Below are 22,079 nucleotides of genomic sequence, written 5' to 3' on the forward strand. Positions count from 1 at the left end.
ACACTCAGCATACAGGAAAGTAGTGTCCGCTTCAGGTTGGAGTATTATAGCTGAATCCAACACTGTAAAGTATAGTGATCGCCACAATATCAACAGCAGTGGGATGCTTTCCCTCCCCTTCAAAAATGTCAACGAAGCCATGAAAAGGAATTTACTGAGGGAGAACTGAGACTGATAGTATCTGTAAATTAAATTATCATATCTTTGCTAACTTGCATGGCTTTATCTTGGTCATCATTACATATTACTATTATACTTTTAAAAGTGTTGCTGTTTTGTAGATGGAATGGGATGTTACTTTGGTAAGGCTTGTCAGCTGAAAATAGCAATTATAAATATATCAAGTGATCACTGTCAAACTTTTTTCCATTTTGACTGGTTTCCATGCCATTCCATAAGCTTGAATAACATCTTGATTTCTATAATCATCATTTTTTCTGCAAGGGAATGAGAATGAAAAGGCCTGGGAACAGATTACTGAGGGTGCAGTTTGATATCACAAGAAGAATGCTTAATTGTAGACTACTGAGGCACACGCTCCTCCTCAGCCCTTCTCCATCTCAGATCTGGTGAGCATGTGGCCGCAGGGTGAGGCTATTCACAGTCCCATATCTGTTGGAAAGCTTTTCTTTTTGGTGGGTTAGTTTTCCTTCAGGTCAGGGAGCCGAACCACTTCAATACACAACTGTGGTATTTGGCATCTGCAAAAAAACCCCTAACGTATATAAATGAGAAAAAAAAGGTTAGTTTTCAGATGGATCAGTCAGCTTTCTGCCATAAATGTCAGTGCCGTACGAGAGAGAGAGACTGCAGCAGCGCCAACAGAGGCTGACTTACCCTACCGAGGAGCCATGCCAGCCATGCTCATTTTCAGACCAGATTCAGCCTAGTGAAGGATTATTACAAATTTCCTTCTGACTGCTTCCAGCTTGCAGTCTAGGTTTAAGTGAACAAAATTCAACACCCGCAATACAGGAAAGCACTGCTGTTCAACCACTGTGCTAGCACTATACCTGCAAAACACATTTTTTTAATTTCCAGGAAAGGTCTGTTATCACCATTTTCCACAGCCAAATTATAAAAATTCTGCACATTTCTCCTGTAAAGCTAGACCTTGACTCCAAAGATTCATTGTTCTTTGCTGTGTTTTCACAGCGCTTGGCACAGTTTTCATTGCAATATAAAATACCATGTCATTTCATTGTTTCTTTCTCTTAAGTTGCATGGTATCTATAGTACCACATAATGCATCGTTTCCGTTACCAGCACATTTGATGGTTACTTGTCCAGGGCAGAAGGCAAGTTCTATTGCAAGAGCTGTGCAATCTACTTCAACTGAGAAGGAAACAAAAAACTTTTCAATATCACCTTTTGCCAGCAGGTCAAGGAAGGACACCAAGGGCGTTTGCAAAGTGTGAGAGCTTCCATTATGCAAAGGAAAGAATGCTGAGAAAAACCCTTTACTACTGGAAAAAGACATGAGAATTAAGCAGCTCACATGAATTAGAAAATATTTCACTGCAACACCAAAAGGAGTTATTTTTAGCCACTGAATATAAAGAAGTAACTGAACATCAGTTATTTTAGTTTTCCTTTCAGGTGGGTGAAATAAGGTACAAACTATTTCACATGAGATTATTATGAAAACAAGCAAAAAATTTACCTTGGCTGTTTGTGACTTGAATTTATCATAAACAAAATTAAGATTGATTTATTCCATGAAAAATTATGGTAGTTCAATATTTGTTTTAGTCTGAAACTAAAGTTAAAGTGTCAGTTGTCCCCCACGAAGGACGTTCCACTGATCTAAAAATTCCAGAATATTTCACTCGTTTTGCTGAACAGAGCAAAGCTTCTTTTTCAGTTTTTGGTACCGGACTGCATGGTAGATGCCTGATGCCCCCCTCCCCTGTATCAGCTAAGTTCTTTAGCCAGAATATACTGCAAGCAGCACTTACTGTGATTTGGGGAACCACCTCAGAAAACCAGCTGTGACCCCAGGCCGTTTTGTGTCCTCTTAGTTCAAATGGCTTTAACTAACGTGAGGTCAATTTTGCAGGTTGGTAGGACACCAGTTTTATAGGATAAGGTCAAATATAAGTGTAACTTGCCCCTGGGCCATGGTATAGGCATGTGCAAGGGAATCTGAGTACATCAGACCTCCTAGGTCCGTTCTGGAGATGGGCATTGTCTGTGCACATACTCTGTGCCTGCAGCAGGCCACAGAGCACAGGAAGCAGATATTCTGATTTTCTTTGTTACACGGTCTCCACAATCCCATTCTTCACTGTTGGTTCTTACTCTGCAGAGTGGCAGTACAGAACTGAATACAGTCTGATCTTTAGTTCTTCTTCTTGTCTTCCAACTTTCATAGATTTATTCTTGCTTGCCCTCAATCTTAATTTTCTGGGCTAGGTTTCTAATTATTTTCTGATAACTCCTACAGGTCCGACTACAAGTCCAATGTAATCTCAGAATCTAAGATTATATAGTCTGTTCTCCTCAGTGATTCCTTCTGTTCATCTCAGTGCTAAAAACAAGACTTGGAATTAGAAGGAAACCGGTAATGGCACTGACCTATAGCTAAGTAGGCAAGAGAAAGTGAAAGAACTATGGAGGAATTCACTTAGTGAGTGTCCAAGAGAAACATTTATTCAGTCGTTGGAGCAGAGAATGAAGAGGTACCAGAAAGCAGCATCGTGGGAAAATAATGGAAGATTGGTGAGGATTGTAAACACACTCAAGTGACTTGCAGCTGGGGTGTTGTAAAACACATGTATCATGCTAATCGTTGTTTAGCCTTACGTGTTGGACAAGTAGAACATCTGTTTAGATAACATAGGCCTGGGACAGAGGCACTCTATCGAACCTGCTGTCATGTGGGAAAGATCAAAGCACAGTGGTAAACCATGCCTGCGCAAATCTCTGCTATACAGGTGAAAACAGCAGGTTCGCTGATCTTCTAGCATGGACCAAGCTCCGCAGTGCCTGCGTCCCCGCTTGCGTGCCTCTGCCCGGTGCTGCTTCCGGGATCCCCTGCTTGGCAAGGTAACAAAAATAAATTTATTCCATCTGTGGTTTTGTGGTTGTTCCTGCTTCCTGCCTGTGCCAGCACACACATTTGGCATAGTTGGCAGGATCTAGGAACAGCCATGCAATGGCTGGCAAAAAGTCAGCGGCTGGGGAGGCCATGGCAGTGACTCGCCCCCGTACTCCAGGATGGCCCAGCTGAGTGCTGGACCCCCATGGCCACGTTCCTGGCTACACTGGCTCTGCTGGAAGCATGGCCTGACATAGACGGCGGGGTGGTAGTTACCGCCCAGACAACTGAAATAGCCACACACAGATTGCCATGGAAAGCAGCAAGTTAGCATGGAGATTGGGAGGATTAATGGTTACCGGTCTTAGAGCTCTTTACCGTGAAGTTGTTGCATTATAGAGTAGAATGAGAGAATTGGAGAAGGAAGTCTGGACTTTACAAGATTAAAAGCAATCATACAAGGAGTAATTACTACTCAAGCGGAGCGGTACCATGGGCTGCAAGATATTATAGAACAGTTGATAGCATGTATTGCTAGTAAATGGGGGGGGTTGGAGTGAGCAAGCGGCTGTGTGGTGTTTAGTTGCCAGCCGGGGTTAAACAATCCTCCTTTTGGATTCCTTCTTGTCCCCCAGCAATTCATTTTTGGTGCCCAACATGGGGCATGAGTGGTTCAAGATAACAACAGATTTGATTGGAATGTGCTCAATCAAATTTATAGCTGTTATTGCTGTTTAGCTATTAATAGGCAGGCTACTGTGCTTGCCATGGGGCTTGCTTGCCTTACTGTACGTTAGAGTCTAGTGCTCATTAGTGGCTGCTTTTTGCTTTCGCTCCTTGCTGTACTGCTTATCATCTTACTCTGCTGTGCCTGGGAACGTTTTGATAACAGCAATGGCTCATGCATTGATTATGGGATTCAATCCGGACAGGGTAGCAGTAACGAGAAGTATCAAAACGCAGCTTTTGAAAGGAGCACCTGCCTCACTAAAACCCTTGATTATACCAGCAGTCACAGGTAAGGTAGGTGCCCTAGCAAATACCTTCAGGGAAATTGGGGCTATAACTTCAGGACCATCTGTGCAGGTGGTGAAGAAAGGAAAGCTGGCAAAACCAAAAGGAGTTACCTCACAGTTGATGAGGACACAAAGGTGGAATGATCTTGTACAAGCCAGTGGCCTATGATCAGAAATAAATGGGATTACAACATCAGAAATGATTCACCAAAGGCAAAAATTAGCACCTATGTAAAAAAGCAGACTGTCCCTGGCCCCACCACCAACTCCGTGCCCACCCTCCACCCCCACCTGCTGCCTCAAGGCAAGACACTACCTGGCAAATGCCACAACAGCAGAAATTAAGGTTTGGCAGGTCCACCCAAATTGCTGCCACTGTAGCCTCTTACCGTAAGGTGGACCCACTCCTTTATGTTCTTTTAACTACAAAATGTCAGTCTGGGGAGATTTTATGTGTATTACCTCTGGTGGATACTGGAGCCGAGGTTCCTGTATTACATAGTAAATTTAACAGTAAAGAAGCCACATCATGGATCTATGGATTGAGGGGAAATCAGAACCCTGCCCTCCAAGCTAAGATTAGCTTAGCAGTTGGAAATGCCATTCCGTTACCACAACAGTGTTAATTGCCCCAGTTAAAGACTATATCTTGGGTATTGATGTGTTGGCAGGACGAACAGTTGAAACTTTAAATGATTGTTTCTGCTTCGGGACTTCACAAGTGGGATTTACTATTCGATCTATAACTGTCTTGCGTGGATTCCCGAAGTGGGATCCTGTTGTGCTGCCTGTGCATGCCAAGGTGGTAACCTGTAAAACAACGTCATACTCCTGGGTGGGGATGAGGAAATTACTCAAACCGTTCAGGCACTTCAACAAGTGGGAATCATTAAGGAAACCATGACTTCTTTTAATAATCCTATTTGGCCTGTTCAAAAACCAGATGGCACTTGGAGAATTACTATAGATCATAGAGAATTGAATAAAGTCACACCCCACTTGCAGGTACACTACCAGACATGGTTACTCTCATAGAAAGAATTGGCAAAAAATTTACAGCCCTGGAAGGTGCTGCTAGCTCTTGCTAACACTTTCTTTTCAATAGCCATTACATACTTATAAAGCATGTGCACATAATTGTACTGTTTGTACGCAGCTCTGTTAAGGACATTATATAGGCCATGGGGAAAGATAAAACGGGGTCAATGTGCCTTGAACACCTGGCAAGTCGATTACATTGGCCCCCTGCCCCTGTCAAAGGGGTGGTGATGTATATTCGCTGCTGCGGACACAGTGTCAAGGCCAGTTTTTGTTAAACCCACCAAATATGCTAATCAACATAACACAATTGAAGCATTAGAACAACTCATTCATCAGTATGGAGCTCCTCACCAAATACAAAGTGACCAAGGAACACACATAAGTGGACATAATGTCCAAGATCAGGCTCAAGGGTTGGGGATAGATTAACCACATTGCATACTATCCCCAAGCTAATGGCTTGACTGAAAGAACGAATGGGATGTTGAAGGAACATTTACAAAATATAACCAGTAACTTTGCAACATTGGAGTTCACATCTTACTAAAGCAGGGTTTTTTGTTAAATAGCCAGAATATTCATAATCAAACACCCTGTGATTGTATTACAACACCTCCAGTACAAAACATGGTGAGGACTGAGATTCCTCCAGATGGTCTCTCTCTTCCAAAATATTAACTCAGGGGAAACGGAATTGTTACACCGCCAGATTGCATGGTGGGACCACGACCTATTAGTTTAGATGTGAAGATTCATATAATAACCCCTGAGAAGGCTCTATAGTTCTGTATCCCATCTTTTCCTCTTGTTTTACATCCTCTATTGATACCAGATTCTTGAGTTCTTTTATTTCAGGTATCTTCGATGAATACCTGTGCCTTTTCTAGAGGAGATAGCATTGGAACAGTGTTACTGGTGTCACGAATGCAACATCAAATTGAAGTCCAACCTGAAAAAGCTCAAGCCATAACTCTTCAATATGTGGGGGCAATTACTCCACAGCAGGTTATCAAACCCAGAGTGGTATTAGCTGAAGGAGGTGGAGCAACGGCATGTGTATTACTGGAAGGATGACACTCCTGTTTTCCTCCCTTATCACAGGTTGGCTCATCATGCTTTGTAGTCTTGTACTACAAGCACATGCCCTGGACACATTTACGTGAGATCAACATGTAAATACTTGGATCTGGTTGGCCTCTACTGTAACTAACTCATCTGCCTTTTGTACTGAGACAGGATTAACAGCTGCAGGTCTTTTGACAATGTTTCATTGGCGTGCCAACCCCAATGCTGTATTACAGAATTATGCTATGCTAAGTGCTTTTGCTATTAATGTTCCTCATCGCTATTTTTTCTGAGTAGGTAACAGCTATATGCCAAAGAACATTACAAAATCAATTGGTGGTGGACTATCTCCTTCTTTGACACCATAAATGCTGCTCCAATTTTCAAGGCATGTGTTGCTTCAACATAATTGATGAATCAGCCAGCTCAGAGGATGACATTCAACATGTTGTTCCTGCGTCCTGCCTTTGCCGGCTCACACAAGCATTTGCAAAGGACCAGTCAGATTTAGACCAAGATGAATACAATAGCTCAGCTAGTCCTAAGACAGATGTCAGGGAAGCATAAAACATAACTGAAACAGCTACAATAATTCCATAGAGTCAAGATGAGATTTTGGTAGTGCCTGCCTGTCAGAAGAAGATAAAACAAGTGTGAGAATGTATAGTTTCTCTGACAAATTGATCAAACTGGCAGCAAACATCTGCAACAAGTCAAAGACCATACCGAAGAGGCTGCGGGAATGGTGCAGTGCCACCACACATACGAAGACTAGGATGGCTACTATTTTCAGGTTGAAAACACAAATAAGAATGTACTTATTAGGAAAAAAATTATGGATTTTAGCACTCTACAGCATGACCTGAAACACTAGAAAAGTCCTGTTATACCAAATAACATCCTGCAATGCTCTCTTTGCATTTGGGGGGGAATTTTTCTTCATCCTCTGATCTTCACTGTCTCCCAACAACCTTCTAAATAGAACTTGTAGGCTATAAAGACTTAAGGTCTGACAGTGTTAATTACCTGAGAGATTATCATATGACCTACTGTAACGGCTAAAATCATCTGATGTCCGTGAATGCTCCCTCCTGCACCTACAGGCAGTTACTATCAGGACATCTCTGCAAGGGATCTTCAGTCTTGAATTCACTGTTCCTGATTTAGACTGCCAAAGCCTGGATTTGTTAACACTGCAAATATGCTGCCAAATTCATCATTCTTTTCTGAAGCTGTTGAGAAGAGAACAGTTGAAAAGAACCTCTTCATGCACCATTCTTTTTATTATTATTGATGCAATTTGACTGATGAGAACCTATAATGTATACGAAGACATTCTAAACATCAAGACTATAAATACTGTAACAAAGGTCTGCTATATATAGTATTCTCCACTTACAAGCTTTTCTCTTTTTTCAGGGTTTGATCCAAACTGCATGCATAATTCTGATAGGAATAGATGAAAGGATGAAAGGAGTGTATGAGTGCATAGAAATAGAAAGAAAACAAACAAATAAATGCTTCAACAGTGATTATTGTACCATTACTGTGATCTATCGCTACTCAGATAAAGAGTCTAAAAAGGCAAGAAAAGACACAGCTGATGCTGATATATGTATTTTAAACTACTGCAGGAGAAACAGCAGGGAACATTTCCAGCAATATTCAAAGTTATGACAGGACAAAGGGGGGGAAAAAAGGTAACAGCAGCAGCAAACAACTCTGTAGGAATCACAGATCTTAAGTATCTACCTTAGTTAGCATTTCATCCATTACAGAAGTGAAGCATTAACAAAAGCAAAGAGTAAGGAGCACTGCAATACCACTCAAAAATATCAGTCTGCTGGATAGCATTTGGGAAATACCAATTTAATTCTCAAGGGAATTCATAGTGACACTTAAGTTATTTTTTCTAAGCTGAAATTGGATCCATGAAATTCAGTCTGAATTCTGGACCTCGAGAAGCTGGTTGTTTTCAAAAGACAGCATGTCCAAAGAAATCTACAAGGATGCAAACATGAGACCATGAAGGGAACCTGCACTCAGATGCAGTATTGCTAAGGTGGTCCACAAGCTTTCAACCAAACTAGCCAGAAAATGTAAGAAAACCTGCACACAGACAAAGATGCACAGCTCTGCTGTTGCCCATTTATTAAATGATGATGGAACTGACTGTTTCTTCACCTGCAAAGAAGGGATCTTGCCAATTTTCTCACAAATGGTACTACCATGTGCACATTCCACAGGTTAAAAATGCTAAATGACTTTAATGCACAGAAGGTTCCAAAGCTAATGAGTGTTGCAAATGGTTCTTTTATATGAAGGCATTGTATATCTTGGAATATACTGAAACGCTGCCTTAGCCTCATGGTCTGTTCACTCAAAATGCCACAGCAGCACAGAAGGTTGTTTTTCTTGGGGTCCTCAGCAACAGTTATTCTCAAGTAAATGGGCAGCTAGAAATAGAGGTTCAAGTATCTTGTATTGGCTCCCCACATAGATCTACAAACCAGGACTGGTGCTGTATAGGGCCTATAGAGAAGACAAAAGAAGCCCATGCTTCAGATGGAAGCCCTCATCTCGGCTGGAGGTCAAATGCCATGCAATTTAGAAAAAAGAACTTAAAGACTATAGAAGAGGGTTGTGTCTGATTCTCTGTGTGTTCTTATCAAGTCAGCTCGCAAGTTCAGAAGAAGCCATTTATTTTGACTGTTTAAATTTTCACGTCCCATCAATAACAGAAGAGACTAGCCAACAGTTCCTTTCACCAGTCCAGTTCATCACCACCGCTACCCACCATGTTGTAACATACTAATGTGAAGGGGCTTTAAATAAACCCCAGAGACTTGAAGGGGCGGAGGAGGAATGAAATATTTCTAAGATCTGTACCATCTGCCAAAAAACCCATTTTTTCATTGTAAGTGGTTTGTTGTATTATTAATACAGATATTCCAAATCTTTTCTTTAATAGTTTAGTAACACGGATTATAACAGAAAGAAATATAAAAACATCTTTATGACATCTTTTTATAAGAAGCTGTTCAAGTTCCCTTTATCATGTTGCTGTTTGAAAAGGTTTAGATAGCTTATTAATTGTAACATCATGGGATGGGATCTACTTAAGCTTTTAGAATTTTTTTAATCACACAGCTGCTTTCATTATATCTTTATTTTTTTCCCCTTACCCTACTCTTCTCTTCTATTCTTACAGGCCTCTGAGTTGTTCATGTTGTCCAGCGATCAGGACAATCAGAACGCCACATTCCAATTTCTAACTCCGCCACTAGTAATGAATTATTTTAATGTGGTAAAATGTACATTCTCTCCTGTGAAGGGGCCCAAATGCTATATAAACAGCAAGTGAAAGAAGTCGTGCTCTGAACAACTTGTATTCTGAGTAGACAAGACAGTTTAAAAGGGAAAGGAAAAGCAGAGAACTGAAGTGGTATTCCAAAGGTTACAGAAAGCCAATGGGTACCCTGACTCCTAAATCACCATTGTGAACCACTGCATTCCCCAGCTTTCATGAAGAAGAGAACTCCAACAAGGTAAACTGATTGCATTTCTGTAAAAGGATAATAATACCTGACTACAAAATGGGACAGGAAACAATGCTTTAAAAGGTCATTTAAAAAAATAATCTCTAACTATTAGAAGACCATTCCAAGCTATCAGTCATTTTCCTGTTTTAGTCTATCAAACAGAGATATTTCTGCCTCTGCAAAATATCAAACTGTACGTAATCCTCAAGTTTTGTTGGAGAAACCAATGTTCATGGATAGCTTTTCTGAAGAGATTTTGTTTATTTTCAAAAATACAGAGCATGCTGTCAGGGCTGTAGTACAGGCTGGCTCAGTGGAAACCCATTAAAACCACTTTACTGGGCAGATGGTGTCAAAGAGTCAGAAGTATATAGCAGAATCCTACTGTGCACAAGTGTTCAGTATGCAAGAAATCATCTCTTATCAGACAACTGCTGCAGGGGACACAGTCAACCACAAAGGAGAGCACAGAGCACAGCTGAAGTCATGATAGCCTTACAACTGTTTGCCCAATAACATGGAAAAGGATATGGAATAAGAGAACCTTAACTCACAAACCCTGAGTAAACAAGTGAAGGTCTATGGAGAGCATCGCATCAAGCTCTGAAAAGCAATACATTGTTTTTGTTGTTAGTCACTGAAGGTGGAACTACTCTTTGTCGTTAAGAGGGATGTCACAACTCAGAAAGACCAGAGTAAGATTTGAAAAGTGTCCACTAAATTCTGGATCCCCATCTTTCCGCACCATGGGTTACAGGACTGCTGAGCAGTAGGCATTTCAGCAGGGTTTCTTAGAATGGGTACGAAGAAACTCATTGGCAACATCTGGAATTAGCGGCCTTGACGCTACAGTCTAGAAGATGACAAATTCCAGTTAGGCATATATCAGATGTGAACTAGCACACCAACAGATTATGAGACACACCTTTTGCATATGTTCCTTTTCCATTCTCTTCCACAGAAGGTAGGCCAAGTTTTTCTGGTGTTTTCATATGAGCCTAATTCTGTAGGAGATCTTAACACCTAAGAAAAGCAGCTAACTCTGAGTTAAACAGATTCTATGATCTGAGTTAAATAGATCCTAACCAGAAGAGACACAGTGAAAATTAGTGTCAATGGGACGGACTAGCGAAAACTCTAGAAGTATTCATCACATGCGGTAATAAACTTACAGGGTGTGTATGCAATTCTTCCCTCTGCTGGGCAGAATCAGGATTGCTCAGTTCTGCCCCAAGACCCATATTGTTGGCCACATAACAATATCCTTCGTCAGCTTAAAAGGTACAGGCTTGTGAACCTGAGCAAACTAGATCCTATTTTTATTTCTGAAAACGTGCTAAAGATGACAGGAGGGTAACTGCTGGTACATGGTGGTTTTACACATTTATTACGCTGGGAAGTTTTGTCGGAACTGAATGGTTCCTTCAACAGTAGCTCAACACACAATCCACTGAAACAACATCAAAATCTCCTTCATACCAGGAAAACCTGACAATACACCCTGTATTGCCAGGAGCAAAGTAGGAAGTTAAATGTTGGAATCTGCCATGCATAGACAAGAAAACTAACTACCCAATGTGTACTACCAAATTAAAATTAACCAGGCAAGACCAATCACATTAAGACAGGGATGCAAGACTTTGAAGGATAACTACAGATATTTCAACTGTAGACATGTGCAAATCACCGCTATTGGCTTTTCTTGAAGACAAATGGAATGAGTCACCATGGCTCAGCAGAAAATGGAGGATACGATTATGTGCTAACCCAGGACCTTTGATGAGTGGACTGAAGTCTAAGTGGTATTGTCTCCTTTCTTATATTATGGATTGGGTTGATACTCAGAGAGACTATTGGCTAGTTATGTCTGCCAACTTCGGATTCCTCCTCTTGCATGATGAATTTACATAACGTATACTGAAGACATAAAATGTACACTTTTAAAACATAAATAAAAAGCAAGTAAGTGATGTTGAGGGCCAACAAAATTCAAGGTTCTGAGATCATTTAGCATTAGATGAGACTAAACACACTGACTTGGAGGATTTTTTTAGCATGCAAGACATGCAGGCTCATCTGGACATCCGCCTTGGTCCTCAGCAAGAGACCTGCAGACTGCCTGCTCAACAGTCGGACTACCTTGAAAGCAAATAGATCAAAAGGCATGCTGTAGAGCATCCTGGTTCAGCTAGAGAGGACACTTCTTCTGTTGCTCCTTAGTCTAGCTTGTAAAGCTGTACATACCAGGAATAAAGAGCATGTTGACATCTTTCCATGCTAGTGCTTAGTGCACTCATCATTATTACCCCTGATACTTTTTTCTATGTAACAACTAACTCGTTTATTTTGCTTTTTTTTATAGGATCTATGTTATTCAATATCCTTCCCTCTTCCCATGTTTTACAGTCTACATGGTCATTCTTACATGTGGTTTTATTTTGCTTTCTTTAGCTGCAGAACTGCAGACTAATGAGGCCTATTGCATTCCACCAAGGAGAAGAGCAGCTATTAAGATTAAAAGACACCATTAGCAGAAAAGCAAATGAGTAGAAAACGGTACTGAATAAATTAAGTCTGGAAAATGGTTACTAACCATTCCAATAGCAAATTTCTGGAACACCTTATCCAAACCATCTTACGCAGCATCATGACAGAAGTCTTTATCTACAAATAAAACCACAAATAATGAAACAAACCAAATCAATTCAAAGTAACTTTAAAAACAGAGCTAGATGGGCCTGTGAGAAGGTGAAGCAGCTTTAAGAGGAAGGAAGAGGCCTTCTATTTCATGAGTTTGGGGAAATGTGGCGTCAGTGTAGATGCATCCACTACCAATCATTTCTAGCTAGTCTGTACAAGAAACAAAAATGGGTGCATTTTGCTGAGCAACTTTCAGGGAGACAATAGTCTGCAACACAGAAAACTCCCTCCAGAAACCTCTCTGGGAACCTTAATTAAAAAAAGAAAAAACAAGACTGAGGGTGTTAAGAACAAACACACACCCTCTGTGAGTACTAGCGGAAGCCTTTTAGGAGGTTAATTGACCCTCCAGTGCAGATGCCCTTAAGTGACTGGCAGACTACTCCTACGCTGCTTCACTGAACCACTACTCAATGCTGATTTAAGTGAACCTATGCTGCAGTGGATTAGAAACACTCACACCATCAGTGATTGTGTCTGAAGTACTGAGGCAATACCAAACAGTTCAGAAATACTTTAAATTACTACAGTTAGTCTCACTACAGTGGTTTTTCTCAACCTTTTTAAGGACAAGAGCAGTCTTAACTTTTTGAAAGAAATCCAGACGATCTTACACAGTATTGTCACAAAGGCCTTTGTTTACAACCAAACACAAATTGGGCTGTACTCTGAAAGCGGCCTTGTTACTTCTATTTCCTCCCCTTGTTTTTTCCTAGTTGGCATGCATAAGGTTTCTGGCGCTGGTTTCACAACACTGCTCAGATGTTCTATGAATCACCACTGGTGTGTGGGCCACCGGCTGAAAAATACCACTCCAGAAAACACTGTCTGCACTCTGAATTAAAGCCTACTAAAGGCAAGGAAATGCCATTTACTGACTGTAAGGGGCTCTGGATCACAACCACTGTGGATCAATAGGTGGACATAATATCTTATATCACAGAGCTAGAAGTTATGTCATCCTCTAGGTCAAGTTTCAGGTACACTATTAAAGTAGAAAGTGGAAGCTTGCATAGATACTACATAGGCTGTACCTCTTTAGAGGATGAAGACTTTCAATCCATTAGCTCTGTGGGGCCATCAGACTAACACCTTACCCTGAAATTATGTCTATTCAATAAAAGAAGAAATCAAGGACACGGAGAAGCCAATCTTCATTCTACAGTTAATTTCCCCCCCATGGAGGAGGTTGAAATAGCCTAACATCCTCAAATATGTGCTTTAATACTCATAATAATTAGTGTTATCTAAATGTCTCTGAACTATTTAAAATCCACTTCATTTTGAACTGCCATTAATAATGCAGCAGGCAATATTACAAAGACTGGTGAAAATCAAATCATTTAATGTAGTACTTTATAAACCAAACCTGCAATGAATCTCAGCTGCCTCTTCAGCTTCTCTGCAATCAACCTGTCTGGAGTCATGTTTATGTATCCTAGGACCCGTGATAGACTGCCACTAGACTTAGCATCCACAACCACCTCAGGAGGTTGATTTAATGTGAATGCAGCATGAAAAAAATCAGATTATCTTTTGATTCTCTCTTTTATTAAATAAAACTGATCTTTATTTAATAAAGCTGCTTTTATTAATATCTAAAACATTGGTTGGTATCACAGAGCCCGCCAGTCCTATGGAACTAATAAAAGAAAAGACAGAAGTAAAAAATGAGAACATTACAGGGAAATATTAGAAACCAAATCACATTAAGCCAGTATTGCAGCTGACAAATAAAACATGGATCTAGCAGTAGAATTTTTTAGTTTAGTCTGAATTTATTATTTTTACTGAAAGAAGAGTAATCAGAACGGGGCTTCTCCCAGAAGTACACTCTGGCAAGAAACACAATAAGAACAAAAAGGAGCAGCTTAGTTTCCCTTGTATAATGTCTCAAACGACTCTATGTTCAATGCAGCTGGGACAAAGTACAAAAACTTTAGTTTTATGGGAAGAGCTTGAACCTTAAGCTAAAAAGCATCCAGAGAAGGGCCACAAAGTTGGGAGGGGTTTGGAGGAGAAACCATACGAGGAGCAGCTGAAGCCCCTGGGTTTGTTCAGCTGGAGCAGAGGGGGCCGAGGGCAGCCTCATGGCCTCTGCAGCTCCCTCCCGAGGGGGGGAGGAGGGGCAGGGCTGGTCTCTGCTCTCTGGTGACCAACGCCAGGCCCCGAGGGAACGGCAGGGAGATGTGCCAGGGGAGGGTTAGGCTGGGCATTAGGGAAAGGTTCCTCACCCAGAGGGTGCTGGAGCCCTGGCACAGGCTCCCCAGGGAGGCATCGCGGCACCAGCCTGGCGATATTCCAGAAGCACTTGGACACGGTGTGAATTTGGGGTGTCCTGTGCAGGGACAGGAGCTGGACTCGATGAACCTTGTGGGCCCCTTCCAAATCAGGACATTCTATGACTCAATGATTCTGTGAAAGATTTCCTTTATCTTTTGGGTTTTTAAGAAACCTTTTTAGGTTTTTGCACATAGGCAAAGCTTACAGGAAAAACTCCTACTGACCACACCTGTACTTTATGCTCATCTAAGTAGCAGTCATCTGATATCAGCATGCAGTAAGTTTTCTATACATATCAATTGCACCGCTAGAGCAACAGATGCCCATGATAAGTCTGTCCACATGTAATATCAGCACTGTTACTTTGAGGAAAAGAATGAGTCCTCATCATCACAATGAAAATCTGTCAACTGAAATTCAACTTTCAACTCCTGTCTAGTCACAACCAAGAAGGAGGGGGAAAAAAAGAATATCTTAAAATCAAATAAAATAATCTTAAATTTTAATCCCATATACAGCACTATTTTCCATTACTAATATACTACCAGCAAACCAGAGTAATAAACTCTAAAGTAAATGGTGCTGAAACACAGGTTGTTGCACTCCTCAGCTTTTTATTTTCCATGTTTCTACTTCTATGAAGTCCCCAGCACCTCAATGTCAGTGGAAGATCTGCACATAAAGATCTTCAGAAACAGCTCACAGCCTTCTGCAAGAGGGAACTTAACTGACGAGCTCAGCTGTGTAGTTCTTTGCACGCCACCACCCCCACTAAAGCCAGGGGATGCACAAGTGAGATTACAGTGAAGGGAAGTGGCTTCCTACACAACCACCATTCACAAAGAAATAACCCACTGAAATCATCAGTGAAGTGTTTCAGCAATGTGGACAGAATAACATATTCTGATACTAAGTATCATTATGGAATCAGTAAAATTGCATAAAGAAAGCCAAAGATAAGAATTTGTCCATAATGAGACAAAAAAAATCACAGTATAAGATTTAATGGAAACCAGGAGGGTTCAACAAATACTGTAAACATGGATAATTCCAAAGAAAACAAAGGCAATTTAAAATCCAAATATCCAGATACTTCTCCCCTCTAATGGGACCAAAGCTGAACGTTTGGGGGTTTGGTTTCTGGAACATTTCCCCCACACGCACTTTCCTATCATAGGAGATCGGCCTCACTCCAAATGTATTGTCCACATCTCTAGCCTATGGGGAACACTCTTAGGGGTACGCAAGGTAATCCTGCCTAATGCTGTTGCCAAGCCCCCACATTTATAAAAGCTGAGAGAAAAAGAAAATCAAAACAGCAGCTATGTGGCCTGAGATCTCATTAGGAAGCAACTCCAGGGAAGATTTCAGCCCAGGATGACAGAGAAGAACATGGAATGCTCAGCAGAACACAGGCAGAAAAAGTCACTGAAATATTCACTTGTTTGGTTACTGTCAGCTTAGACCTGAAATTTGAAATTAATTAAATCAGGTTTTTTATCTGACAAGAAACATTCATAATGTAAAAGGCTCCTTAATCTGAAGCCTCACAATATACATCCTAAAACTGTTTAGTGCCCGACGGGAGGTGCTCAGTTCAGTATAGACTTAAGCCAAGCATGGAACCTGGTATTCAAGTACTAAAGTTTTTATTCTACTCCAGTGAAGCTAATGAGAGGTTTTCCCCTTAAACAAGGGAACAAAACGCCCACGTTATTGCACCTGCTGTATTGGCCTGTGTTCTCACCAATGTCAACTGGATTTGGTCATTTTTTAATTGAAGATTTCTGAAGAATTTTTATTTCATAGTTGATACCAAATCACAAAATGCCCAGCTGACTGAGGGAAAGCCCTGGCTCCCCAGGACTGAACCAAGAAAACTCCTAGTTGAAGACAAAGCTGTGAAATGCAACTGCCCCCTAACTACAGTTACATAGCCTTCCAATCTCTGTCCTTTGTCTATATATAGACTATATATAGACTGACAATACATTAAAATGCATAGATCATATCACAAGTGATAAATTGTTCTGATAAGAACAAGAAGCTCATTATTGAAAACAACTTTTCATTTCTCAGGCTATTTTCTGCATTTGTAAGATAAAAGCAAAGCAAAACCACAATAGTATTCTCAAGTCTTCAACATTATTACCTGAAAGACTTGGAAACTGTGCAGTAAAAAAGTGCGTTGCCATGGTTCTGAGTAATCAGCAACAGACCTATACACAACAGACAGCTGACTGCTGTCGCAAGTTAAAGGATTTTTTTCTCTCTTTAGGAAAACTTTGCCATCATGTCATAAATGAGAGAGTCTTTCTATTAGCAACAGACAGGCATCAAAGAAACATGCCCTGTGGTAGTAATCAACTCTGATTTTTTTTCTTGTTTTCCATCTTCGTACGGGCCAGGGGGGAATCAACCTTTTACATTGTCAAGTTTATACTGTGAATCTCTGGAACACTCCGGTCTTTTCAGCATGTACTAAGGCACAATAGTAGAGATGGAGTCTGTAACTGAGTATGGAAATAGACAATTACATTAAAGATGGATATCTGTATTACTAAACAGCAAAGAGTCCCAGCAATCATGCAGTAGTATATTGGATTTCTGAAGTGCAAAATAAATAGCACAGAGGATAGCAGTAATTCTAATGGGATCTTGTGTATCTGGTTTCAAGACATACCAGATTTAATGAGACTTCACATTCTCAACATATAGGAAAATCTCACTCGTCGGTTTTCACAGCATTTTTTTTCCACCTAAGAGACCTCCTTTCCAAGCCCAATTTTCTGCCTATGTTTACCTTTCAAAGGAGATGTAAGTAACATTTAAGAATGAAGTCACATTTGAATGTTATAATTGCTGAGCCGGCAATAAAGCAAACACTGTATTCTGTAGGACTGAAATGCCACTTATACTCCAATCCGGAATAAACTGCAATCTCAGTCAAACACTATGTTAATGCAGTGTTAAGGCTGCAAACTGAAACACAGCGAAAAATGGGAGATGAAAAAGTTAATATTCTTACTGCATTGTTAGCCTATCCAAAGTACTCATATAGCTTATAATAAAATGCATAATTTACGACCTAGCTGGGAAATCAAAAGCTACTGGTGTGCAATGTGAATGAAGCAATCTTTTGAAAAGCCCCAGACTTCCAATCCCTGCTGCTAATGCATTTCCAATTGCAACTTTAAAAACTGTACTTCTGTAGGCACTGCATTTAGGTAACCTTTGAGGAGACTTCTAATTTTGTTCCTTTCTCTCTTAATCTGCTCTAAGGAAAAAAAAAGGAGAAGTGAATTTGATACAGGGAACCACCACGGAAGTGCATAGCTGTGTACAGCCTTTTGTGGGGAAGTTCAGTTCTGGATACAAAGTAATCAGTAAAAATACCTTACTTAAGAAAAGTGCTGCTATTTGGAAGTGTAAAGAGGTGTTAAGAGTAACTAATGCCTTTCCTAAATAGTGATGTTTATAAACAGAACTCTTTATCAGTATGTTTGCAAAGTCATAGATTAAATGCATATGCTCGTATTCCTCTCTAAAGACTAACCACGTGTGAACTTTAATCTTGTTTTCCTGCCAAAGTAGAGGTGTTGATGCACAATGTCTTCTCAGCAGAAACGTCTACTTCTCCTAATTTATATTCCACAGGAACGCTCAGAATCATCTAAATTAAGTACTGCAAAAATGCGTTCACCTTTTGGCTGAGGCCATCGACGGAAACTTTAAGTTCAAAGGAGGATTTAAATGCACACAAAACCGCGTGCATTGTCTGTATGCTGGTTTCCTCATTCTTGCTGTAAACACACTGGAGGGCAACACGAAGATATCACTGAGTCATCTGAAGTCATGCTGTCAGGACGTTCAAACTCTGTTCAGCATGCAGAACACCAGACACCTGGTTCAGGCTCTCATCACAGCTTTTAAACGTTTCAACAAGCACATATTTCTCTGGTTCAGTAAAACATTGCCAGCCAGTCTGAGATACAGGGTTTTCAATTTGAAAAATTACATATGAAAATAACGGTGGGGCAGCTAGCTCCGATAGCCTGTGCCCCCGAAGATTTCAGATTTCTAGATAACAAACCCCTCGCAATCCAAAGCTGGCTGGGTACCGGCTCAGCTCATCGCCAGCATCTACTACACGATCGGAAGTGTAACAAGCGGGTAACAAACGCCTCAGTAGAGCTGTAGACCGTTTGTCACAGTCGACCAAGGCAAAATCCTGCCACTCAGGATTTCCCATCAGGGTATCTTTGTTTTTGACGAGCACTTGACTTTCCCCAAGTCTTTCAGTCGTGAATTCTGGGTATCAACACCCAAGGCATTACAGAGAGAGGGACAGGCTGCGTACGCAAAATAAACAAGACACAGTGAAACGGACAGAAGAGATGGAGCCTTACCTTTGGAAAAAACTGCTGCCAGGCTCAAGAGGAGAGGTGACAACAGATGCCCCATATTGCTAATCCCAGAAGTGCACATCCTAGGGCTTGCGGAGAAGTTAGGGCTCAGTTTCACACACTTTGTAGTAAAAATAAAAATCGGTCAACTGGAGAGGCTGCATTTTCAGAAAAGGTCATCTGGAGACCCCAAAAGGCATTTCCTTCGGAGAGAGGACTTACTTCTTCAGCTTTAACCCTCCCCTTTCCTCCCTCCTTTCTTCAAAAGAGATGATGCTGTGAAAGAAAATCCCTCTCCTCTCAATAGGAAACAGTTCTGGTTAAAATCCCAGTCCCGCGCCTCAGCTGCCTGAGGCAGAGCAAGCAGCCCCCCCACCCCACAGCAGGGGTCCCCTGCAAGCAGCCCCCTACCCCGGGTCGGGGCGGCGGGGCTCCGCGCTGCCCGCCCCCGCCTGCCCGCGCCTCACGCCGCCGGTGCCCGCATCCCGCTGGAGAAGCACGTCCGCTCCCCGGGCGCCACCAAAGTTTTCCCTTAGGTGATGCTGCTCAGCCCAGCAATCATCCAGACGCGGAGGCAGGGTTTTTGTTGTTGCGCTCTCGCTATTTTTTTTTTTTTTTTTAAGTTCTCAATTGCCTCATTGACTTGTGTGACTTCCCGCAAGAGAGGCGGGGGCCGAGCGCGGCTCCCCGCAGCAGGTCATCGCCAGCGCGGCGCTCAGGGCTCCGGGGGGCGGCGGGCGCAGCGGCCGCCGGGGCCCCGCCGCCCCAGCCGATGCTGCTCGCCTTGAGCCCGTGCCCGGGCGCCGGCCCCGGCCCGCCCGCCCGCCCGCCTCCGCCGGCCCCGGCCCATCCTACGCCTCCCGCGGTTGCTATTTACAGACAGACAGAGGTTTAAGCCGGGAGGTGTCGCGAAAAATACCAAAAAAAAAAAAAAAAAAAAAAGAAAAAGAGGAGGCAAACAAACAAATAAATAAATAAGCGCACGGCCCAAGCCCCGCCTCGCACCAGGCGGCCCCAATCCCCGGGCAGCGGGGCGCGGAGCGGGGCGGAGCGGGGCGGCGGGGCGCGGCCGCCGGGAGGGGTCAGCTCCGCGGGTCCCGGGGGGTCACCCGCGGTGGGGGTCGGGTGTCACCCAGGGCAGGGGCTCACCCTCGGGGGGGAGGCGGCCCGGTGGGGATGGGCGGGGGGAGGCATCCCTGATGGCGCCGGTCCCTGGGGGCCGCAGCCGCTCCGCAGCGGGGTGCGCCGCCGGCCCCCCCCACACCCCGCCGGCAGGGATGGGAAGGGAAGGCGCCGGAGGGGCTCCGGCCGCCCAGCGCCCCCGTGCTGGGGCGGAGCGGCAGCTGGCCGAGCCCCGGCGGGGAGCGGGGCGGCCCCGGGGAAGGCACAGCCCGGCCCCGGGGCTGGCACAGGGCTCGCTTCTCCCGGCACCCAAACAAACCCCATCCCTCCGGCCGGCAGAAGCGCCAAAGCACGCTGCTTTGGCGTGGGTACGCTGCTGCTGCTGCCGCCGCTGCACGTGGTTCGGTTTTGGCTCCTTCCCGCATCCAAATTTATCATGTATTCAGCTCTCCCCAAGCCACTGGTACAGGCGGGAGCCAAGCGGAGTGTGGTGCAGCCGGAACAGGGAAATAACGCGAAGACTGGGTAGTGAAAGGCTTAACATGTACGGCAAGAACAGCAGCAAAAAATGCCTGCATTTGGGCAAATAGTGTTCAGAAGTGCTTGGGAAAAATAACCAATCTCGGGTTTACCACTGCAGAAGGTAGCAATGAGACAACCACCCTGCTAACCCAAACCCTTCAGTCAAGCTCAGTAATGAGATTTATTTTGTCCTTGGCAGATAGAATGGCAGCAAAATGCAATGTACCCTAGCCCAAACTTTAAAAAAAAAAAAAGGTAGTTACAAGAACTTATAGCCACTTTGTTCCTTCATGTAGTATATGTTTGGGAGCAATAAAAACATTCTTTTTATATTAACATCCACAATGCCGAAGCTTTAAAACAAGTCTATCAAAATAAACTTTGAAACTGCACGCTTTCTGTTTGCCAACATGGGGGAATACGTGATCAACTACCCAATGAGGAAAGGCTGTATTTTGTGTGATGTTGTGATTTCATTTTACAAGTTCACACCAGTTTTACACGTATTGCCAGTCCCAGAGAGGCTCCCCAGACCCGAAGTGAAGCATACCTCTAGATCTGGCACTATTGCTGAAACACAAATGTACCATCTCAGAACATCCGCTATCTGAAAGAAGATTAAAAAAAAAATTGTTACTGACACGATATATAGTATGTTGTAGCCAAAAACTTACAGCAGTGTCCAACATAGGAGAGCTATTATAAGGTCATACTCTCTAACCAAGATAAAACAATCATTATCCAGAGGAGGAGGTCAGTGCCCAGCCTCATTCAGCAACCAGGTCAAATGTGCCAGCTTGATATACCTGTTAATCTCTATTCTGATGGATAAGGAAGAGCTTTCTATAGTCTACAAAAAGTATGGAAAGTGCAAAAAGGGAAGAGCTTTCTCTCCAGGTACAGGTGTGAGGGGGGGTGTTACCAACTTGTGTTCAAGCAAAGAAAATTTTGTTGGAATTAAAAAAACAAACAAAACAAAACAACAACAAAAAAACCCCAGACTACCTTCTCTACTTTTACACTTTCTGACTCTACGGCCTCAAAAGCATCTATTTGGCTTCTGCTTTTTGTTATGTTGTGCAATATTTGGAGCACATACAGTTTCACTGCCTTCCTGTCATTTGGGGGGAACTAGACCGAAAGATAGAACGGCAAAAGCAGTTCCAGAATTGCCGAGTGAGTTTTCATGCCAGTTGTATTACGTTTGCAGGATTAGGTTCTTTTCCTTCTTTTCCTATTTTGCAATCGTGGTTGAAACAGCAGACTTGGAAGCACTTATTTAATTTTCCAGCAAAAATATGGAAAATAGGGAACCTAGGAACCTTTATCCAGGTCCAAAATG

The 22,079-nt window shown here is 42.5% G+C and overlaps 1 protein-coding gene across 1 annotated transcript in view; it reads right to left on the reverse strand.

Annotated features, from left to right (window-relative positions):
- TMEM132D (transmembrane protein 132D) overlaps nucleotides 1–20,269 on the reverse strand; it is a 274,171-nt gene extending 253,902 nt beyond the window's left edge. The window contains exon 1 of the mRNA XM_064466406.1: nucleotides 19,097–20,269. Within this exon, the coding sequence (XP_064322476.1) occupies nucleotides 19,097–19,175 (79 nt within the window). The 5' untranslated portion in view covers nucleotides 19,176–20,269. The remainder of the gene's footprint in view (nucleotides 1–19,096) is intronic.
- Between the last annotated feature and the right edge of the window lie 1,810 nt (nucleotides 20,270–22,079).

This window comes from Phalacrocorax carbo, chromosome 15 (assembly GCF_963921805.1).
Source record: "Phalacrocorax carbo chromosome 15, bPhaCar2.1, whole genome shotgun sequence".
Taxonomy (NCBI): domain Eukaryota; kingdom Metazoa; phylum Chordata; class Aves; order Suliformes; family Phalacrocoracidae; genus Phalacrocorax; species Phalacrocorax carbo.